Raw genomic sequence first — 8,538 nt, 5'->3', positions numbered from 1 at the left:
AGGAGTTACGAATTAGGAGACTTGATATAACTGCTGCAATGGAAAAGGAGATGTTTACCAAGAAAACATTTCCTTGATAGAACAATCTATATGATCTTTCCTGAGAAAACTAAAATATCTTTCACTAGATTTAAAAAAAAAAAAAGGAGAAGAAAGTGAAACACTCTTTTCGCTCTTTTGGTATTCACAATAATCGCCAAAAACCTCTCCATACTCGCTACTACTATTCACATGCACATCATTTTTGAACATAAATGTAAAAAGTACCCTCACAAAACCATCAACAGAATCAACACTTTCAGCAAAAAGATACTCCAACTCCTCTCCCTGCTGGGATGGTGCAGGCTTAGGTGGTAGACGGAGATTATTACACTTTATTCCATCTAAAAACAACATTTACAACACTTGATATACTCTACTAGTCAATACAACAACATATCTGATCCTCAGCTTTAGATAGAACAGATAGGTTCTGCTTTAGAAAGAACAGATATGGCTTTATGAAGGAAAAACTGTCTATCTAGATATAGACATAATAACCTTTCAGTCATAGCGTATTAAATGCTTCGATCAGTAATGCAAAAGGTAACCAAATACCATACTAATAAAGGCTACAGTAACCACATAGAGGAGAGGAAATCCGACCCGGACTTTTCTTCCGCCTTTCTTACTTGTCAACATGACCTGCAAAAGCACATCACCACAAAAAGAACACCGAAAAACAGAAAGGGTTAATTAGGGACACTTTTTATTGAGCACAAGATTATGCCACAGGAGCGTCGTGACTGAAATAGAGACTTTTTTTATCAGGTAAAATTTAGGGTGAGAGACTGAAACACAATTTCTCCCTCACTCACTTCCACGGGTGCACATTTTGTAAGATTTAATGGATCTGACCAACCAAGGTAAGAACACAATTTGCTTGAGGTAAAGCTAGACTAACATGGACTCAGAACAGACGCATCATTCTGGCTATCATTAACCCAATAGAGATTTAGTTGATAGCATCCTAAACTTTTGAGGACTTATTCTAATGTCATGATCTTAAATTAATAATATTAACAAAATCTTGTTTCAATCATATAGGAACAAACGAAAATACCAATTCTCTTTGTAGGCTCTCTCTTTCTTGAGCAGTAAATTTCTTCTCCTCTGTTAGCCTTGAGATGGTGTCTTTGGCCTGCAAGAGGGTAAGAAAGAGTGAGAAACAGCATTTATCCAAGTCAAAGGGGCACTTAAGCCCCGAAATGAGGCTCAAAACATGTTGAGCGCTTCGCCACTTCATCTCATTTAATGTGCGCCTTCAGTCTTGTCATCAAGGTTCTAAGGCATACTTTTCCTTGCCAATGAGCCTAAGAGGCGACACACCAAACAATTGATATTTCACTTCATTGTAATCTTCTTTCAATTTCTTAGTTCGCATATTAGTCATTCATGCTTATAATTATGAGTCTTGGACTAAACATACATATATATTTGTATTTATTCTGCTTTACCCTTTTTCTTAAAGCCCACTCTTTATTTGCGCTTAAAGCCCCAACGTACCTTAGAGCTTTTTTGCATTTGATAACACTGCTCTGCTATCACAATTACGTTTAACTAGCTCAGGGCTCTAATCCTAATAGACAATTCTGAGCAGAGGGCATTAGTCAATAATATTGCTGACTGCTAATCTCATGTGTCCAGGTCTGACAATTCCCAGCTGCTAAACTGCTAAAGAACATATTTGAAAAAGCAGGGACAAAACCTCACTAAGAGATAAAATGTCTAAGGTGCCTTGTAATACATAGCATGATAGCTCAAAAGCAAAGAATTCCCAGGCATATTGTCATTCATTACTTGGTCAGCTTATAGACTCATAATAATAAAGGGACTGAATGCTCGAAGAATGTCCAAGATGATCGTCTGGTTTTTGTCACAAGATTTCACTGGTCCACTCTTGTCGAATGGAATGAAGTTCTGGGCCATTGGGATCCTCTAGAAAGTGATGAACATTGACAAAAAATTAAGAAAAAAACAGAAGCTACTAGGGAACTGTGACAAAGTTAAAGTGTTTGTTAACTGCTTTTGCTGCTATCTATTTTGTGCAGATCACAAGGAATTAGACAATATCCTGACATGAAGAAGTGAGTGTGACCCCGAATATTTTGTACAATCCTTTCATCCCTAGCTTGATTGATGGAAGGTACGCCTTCCAATTTCTACATGGGTTGGTTTTTACCCCTAGATTGCACAAAATTGATTCTTATCATCAACAACGAGTGGCATCTTTTCAAGAAGTAAAAGAATATTACTTAAAAAATAAAACCAGGCAACTCCTCAGCAAAGTTATATCCAGGTAAAAACTGATAACCACAAAGGACACTGACTACATATGTTTTTTGCAAATGTCATAACAAAAGTTGTTCCAGACTCGATTGAAATAAAAAAATAAAATGAGAAGGGAAGGTAAAAAATTCTAACCTCACTTAATTTTCGTTCAAGTTCACTTATTTTGGACTTCATGCTCGCAACATCCTCGACTAATTCCACCTCTTCATCATGCTTCCTCGTCTCCAACTGCGCATACTTTCCCTCCATTTGCATGTTGGCATTTTCCTTTCTAAGCTCCTTTACATTCTCATCCAGCTGGAGAATTTTATTAACAGATAGATAAAATACATTACCAAAGAGCTAACTCAATGTTGATAATAGTGTAAAACACTGGAAACTCAATCACTATCAACTTATCAAGCTACTGTTGAAATAACTGAAAATTTATTTAGTCATATGCTAGTATAGTATGTTCTAGATTTTTTTCTGTGTGGTTAGGTTAATAATACAGAATACTCTTCATAGTTCCGTCATTTTTTTTTATGACAATGGAAATCCGCAGCCGCTACCTTTTGGGTGCGCACAAGGTAAAACCCCGCTCCTATGCACTAGCTCGCAAACCACAGGTAACCCACACTAGGCAAGCCTGGTGTGACGAGCTCGACCCAGAAGGTAAACCCCTTGCTATCGCTGGCAAGGGGTTTCGAACTTGACACCTCCAACATGGAAGTCCCAAGCCCAAAGCACTGGGCCACCCCGAAGGGTAGTTCTGTCATAATTAGAAATATCAAGATTTAGAAAAAAAATCCTTATTTGATAACCTCCCTTATTTTTTGTAGTTGAACTCGTTTTGAACTCCTATGTAAGGAGCCTTTTTATATTGCTGAACAACTAATTCAAGACCAATTCTCTATCTTTATTTTCCATATCTTTCATATGCTTCAGAGCCTCTACAATCATGATACTTGGTTGCATTTTTACAACCAAACCACATTGCCATCTCCTGAACATACTTAACATTACTCCATGTTTTTTTTCATTTATGCCAGTTTCTAAATTCTGGTTCAGAAGAACAACTTACTTCTTTCGGTGTATTTTGATCGAGGGGGTTTACTTGATCTCTAGTCAACGATTCTTCGTATCTTCCATTGTGGTCATGTACACCATTGACATCTCCCTGGAGAATATTACCATTATTTAGATTGTTGGCATAACCATATCAAACCACATGGTCAACAAATTCTGGTTTCCGAAGAATATTACTTACTTCTAGCTGTGAACTGATATTTTCATAACCATTTACTTGATCTTCTCGTGGTGAATCTTTGTAACTTGGAAGATCACTGTGTACTACATTGATTGGTGATAAAACAGGTGAACTGGGTGGACTGACAAGGATCACTCTCATCTTATTTTCTTGAACATATTTGCCATCATCTTTCGAAAACTGCAGTTAAAGCAGTCAGAAATTGTGTCAGAGGAGTTCCCTTTGAGAAATCATATAATCCACTGAGAATATACCATGGCTGATGTAATATCCTCCTCAACAGTCTCCTCTGCCACGACTGTGCATTGAACTAAGAACTTATCCTTGCATGCCATATCAGGAGGAGGTGCCTTTTGTGCCTGCATGGTCACTGCATAAACAAATGTTAAAAACCCTATATATTGCCTACGATAAATTGATCATTATTGCTAACAGAAACAGTATATTTAGTCGGAGGATTATTTGTAATAAAATTTTCTCCACTAGGGAGAATTGTTGCGTCACAATATCTGTAATCTATATTGTATATCAGCTCTTAAACAGGAATTTTTTTTGCAGCACCACAGTCTGTATTAAAGACGGACAATCGAAGCAGGTACAACATGAGTTAGAGGTCCAATTAAAATTGAACAGAGAGGCTATTCCATTCCAGATATTATGTTCATTCATCATTAAATTAACACACAACATGAGATACAAAGGAAGGGAATGTCCCAAATACTAGCATGGTGTTACATAACCCATACCGTCATTGGAAGTGTTAAAACAAGAAACTTAATAGTGTCTCAAAGACATACAATCAATCAAAATCCATGCTGAGAAGAAAGTAAAAACACCTTGGATTTTCAAAGCAAGAAGAGAGAAGTGCATGCTTCTTTGAACTAAAGCGCATATTCTTTTAATCAGTAAGAAAAAGCATATCAATATACCAACAGAAGGAAGCAACAGTAGCAGAAGTCAGAGACAACCAAGGATGGAATCTAACTTTTAGGAGAATGTTGAATGACTGGGAAATAGACAAATTATCAGATTTCTACAAATCTTTGGAGTGGGCGGGCAAACAACCTTAACACAAATGAGGACAGTTAACAATGGTTGAGGGTCAACAATGGGAAGTTCACAGTAAAATCAGCTTATAGACATCTTGACAGGCCAGCTGAAATGCTTCTACCATGGCCTTGGAAGATGATTCGGAAAATTAATGTACCTTACAAGGTGGCTTGTTTCACCTGGTTGGTAGCCAGGGAAGCAATACTAACTCAAGACAATCTAATGAAAAGGGGGAAGGCAGTTATGCTCCAGGTGCTTTTTTGTGAAATAGAAACAGAGACAACAAACCATCTCTTCCTCCATTGCAGAGTGACAGAGAAATTGTGGCAGGTCTTTTTGAATTTGAGGGGCATCAGCTGGTCCATGCCGAAACACACCTCAGATTTTCTAGCATGCTGGAATAGAGAGGGGAATATGTCAGGTCACAAGGAGAGATGGAAGGTTGTCCCTGCTTGCATCTAGTGGACAATTTGGAAGGGAAGGAACCAGAGATACTTTGAAAACAAGAGCATCCCTTTCCAGAGTTTGAAGTTGAACTGCCTTATAACCCTTTATTTTTGGTGTAACCATGTCCTCCCGAAAGAGGTGGAGGCTATTACTCACTTTTTAGATAGTTTAGGAGGGGTATAGATGATAGATCTTTTGGTTTTGCTTACTGTTTACTCCTGATGTAATTACTACTGAAATACACCATTGGTGTATTGCAGTCTATTAAATGTTAACTTTCTCAAATGAAGCATATCAATGTGGCTTATAACATCGGAATTATAATTAACAATACTAACAATAAAAAAGAATTTAATCCCAAAAAACCACAGAAAAATAGAAGAAGAGCAGCAGCAGCAAAGGGAAGAAGAATAAAGAGAACTGAAGCATCTCCGGAGAAAAATTCTAATACTCCGATAACCTAGTTAAATCCTCATTTGTTTTTTTTTCCATCTGTTAATGTCAAATTCAAATAAGCACGTTGCTTATGACTCAATTTTCTTTGCATTTTAAAATAAAGTAAGTGTGTTAAGTTGGCTGGGTTTTGTTGAGGAATACGACTTAGCCTTGGTACTTGCACTGAAGCTACCTAAGCAATGCAAAACGCCAAGCTTCACAGCAGTGCCTATTTCAGCGCTTAAGCATGCCTTTACCCATACAAAACATTGGTTTTTCTAATAACTAAGAATCCTCAAGGACCACTGGCGCACGGTTCAAAAATCAATAGACAATTGGTCTGTCCATGTCTACCCTTCCTCGCTTAAATACCAAGCTTTTGTCCGAGGAAGGGTTTCAACCCACGATGTACACCTCACCCACATATGTCAAATGTTGCACTCTTGCCACTAGAACAAAGCCCAAGCGCTGAGACCAGAACACTGGATGATTTGAACCCGTGATGTGCACCTAGCCCACACATCACAACATTGGTTGGTTATTCTTCTTGATTATATTTCTCATGTTCAGTCTATCTAGCAATTTCTTTCTATGTAGTGCATGAGCTTTCTCTAGTAAAGAAAAGGAAGCCCCCCCGTCAAAATTAATTCCGTGTAAATTCCCAAAGCTTATTTAGTTTAGGATGACATTAGCATCCATCCTTACCATCCTCCTCACTATTGACCCTAATTCATAACACTGAACATCCAATTCTAGCAGCTAAATCCCTCTCTTTCATATGAAAGAAACACTAGGATTCTCTATCCATTTGATTGCATAACGACAATAATTCAAAAATGCATTATGAATTGACTCTTGCAATACATAATTTATTCCAGACCATCATGCAGACAAGTGATCATATTGAAAAGGTTCAGCTATGCTGAAATGCTGGCTCATCTTCATTACAAGTAAAATCATACACCAGAACTACTACTTACACCAAGAATAATGCGACTTAAATAAGTTGCATTTACTACTACAAGAAGTTTAATGATTTGTCATAGATCAAATCCAAAACATAGATATGGATATGCATTTACCTGTAAAATCACAGGATGTTCTGGGCTTAATAATTCCTGTATTTGGTCTAACACAATATTTCTTTGGACTAGTAGTCTTGACCTATTAAAATAATTCCAACAACTGATCAACCTCTTATGAGTAAATATAATTCCAAAAAAACACTTGAATGAAACAACAAATACCTATACCTTAAAAGCAACATGATTTTGGGACTTATTAATTAGTCGAATAGTGCATGAGCTTTGTTTCTTCGGTTCAACTGCAAGGAAAAAGCAAATATAACTAAATACCAATTCAGTTATTACATCCTTCCCAGAATTTATATAACAAAACTTCAACATAAACATGTCCCCTCAAACACCCACCCCACCCATGCCAAAAAAATAACTAAAATGAAAAGAATAAAAGTGGATGCACATGAGAACCAGACCATCATGGATGGAGCCACCTTAGGTGAAGGTTGGTCTGGTGCACACACCCTACACCAGAAATTATATGGTGTAAGAGGTCAAATGTTAGCTATTATGAGTATATATTTAATTTTGCACACCCTTAACGCAACTAAGAAGAAAATGTGCACACCCTTGGCCAAATTCCTGACTCCGAGTCTCCAACACAATAGACCATAACAATAATAACAAATGTAAATCGAACCAAAAGTCTCCACCTCATTTATCAAAAGCTCTTGTTAGAATAATTAGATCTGTCTCTTATCCATACGAAGGTTTCAGTCTGATTAAGTTTTAGAATGGTTGCACAGCTCATAGTCACAGTTTTATAGTCATTTTTAAAAACTAACTTTCATGCATCTGGACACAAGTAAGCAGCAGATACTCGAATATAGAAAAGCTTACATATGAACTTGAGTTCCCTTGGTGCAATTTCCACCAGGTCGGAATACATGGCTATTTTGTTATCTTAAAATTCAATCCGAAATAACAGATATCACTTCCTGCAAGCACGAGAAAAAAAATAGCTAAAAAAAAACATCAATATTTAAATCCACAAAATGAACACTTCTTTATTCATCTAAAAGTAACATAGAACAAAAAGATACCCAATACAACTACTCTGTGTCCGTATAAAATCTCATAAAAATATATGCATGCCAGTAAGGAAAAGGAAATTTTAAGCTTGACTGAAGGTAAACGCATCAAATCCAAAAAAAAAAAACCTTAGATTGATCGGACGATTTGATCTGGGAAAGTGAAAGCATGATATTCGGTTACATCAGGCTGATGAGTCAGCGTCAATTAGAACAAACGACATCGTATAGAATCGGAATTGATATAGAGAGAGAACTCACCGGAGCTTCCAATGGCGAAGGAAATGAATGGTGAGAAGAAGAAGGAAGATAATGAAATTAAAATCTTGGAATTGAATATTAGCGTAAATATAACGTTACTTTCGGCCCTCCTCTGTTCGTTCCTGTGATCAATGGTGTCACCTCTCTCTCTCTCTATTAAAGATAAACAAAGGATGCAGAGAGAGAGAAAGCAACGTGCATTGTGTGCATAGATAAATCGATGAACCCTAGATTATGAAGAGGAGAGAGAGACGAAATTTTTGGTTTGTTCGGTGATCAGAAGCAGAGAGAGAGAGAGAGAGAGAGAGTATTGGGTTGGGGGGGAGTGTGAAACGAGTTGGGGGGTTCACGGAAAGGGTCCTAAGAGGGCCTAGGCTGCCGTGTAATTTTATAAGTAAGATTTGAAGAAAATGAAAAAATATTTTTGATATATTCGATTTAAGTAAAGCATATCAAATATAGGCGAGTATAAGGTAATTACAATAGCAAAAAATAATGAGAATATAAAAAGTAACAATAATAAATAATATGATAACTAAAACAAAAATAAGAAAAGATAACACTAACATCGAAGAATAAGCTAGTGTTATTTTTTTCAAAAAAAAGAAGAAGAAAAAACAAGCTAATGAGAGCTAGACAATGACCAACTAGCTAC

At 36.8% G+C, this 8,538-nt stretch overlaps 1 protein-coding gene across 2 annotated transcripts; it reads right to left on the bottom strand.

Annotated features, from left to right (window-relative positions):
- Window positions 1–296: 296 nt before the first annotated feature.
- On the bottom strand, window positions 297–8,211 carry LOC129886264 (vesicle-associated protein 1-2-like). 2 transcript variants are annotated; one of them, XM_055960866.1, is made up of 11 exons: window positions 7,884–8,211; window positions 7,752–7,812; window positions 7,432–7,529; window positions 6,766–6,836; window positions 6,595–6,676; window positions 3,835–3,950; window positions 3,581–3,760; window positions 3,395–3,490; window positions 2,464–2,628; window positions 1,103–1,180; window positions 297–684 (listed from the first exon to the last, which is right to left on the bottom strand). In XM_055960866.1, exons 3-11 carry the CDS (start codon window positions 7,478–7,480, stop codon window positions 571–573), a joined length of 951 nt encoding a protein of 316 aa, XP_055816841.1. In that variant the 5' UTR covers window positions 7,481–7,529; window positions 7,752–7,812; window positions 7,884–8,211; the 3' UTR covers window positions 297–570. The 2 variants fall into 2 exon arrangements, with proteins under 2 accessions (XP_055816841.1, XP_055816839.1); XM_055960864.1 differs by lacking the exon at window positions 7,752–7,812.
- Window positions 8,212–8,538: the final 327 nt, after the last annotated feature.

Source organism: Solanum dulcamara, chromosome 4, assembly GCF_947179165.1.
Source record: "Solanum dulcamara chromosome 4, daSolDulc1.2, whole genome shotgun sequence".
NCBI lineage: Eukaryota > Viridiplantae > Streptophyta > Magnoliopsida > Solanales > Solanaceae > Solanum > Solanum dulcamara.
Note: the sequence above shows the minus strand (reverse complement) of the source record. Positions and strands in the feature narration are given on the sequence as shown.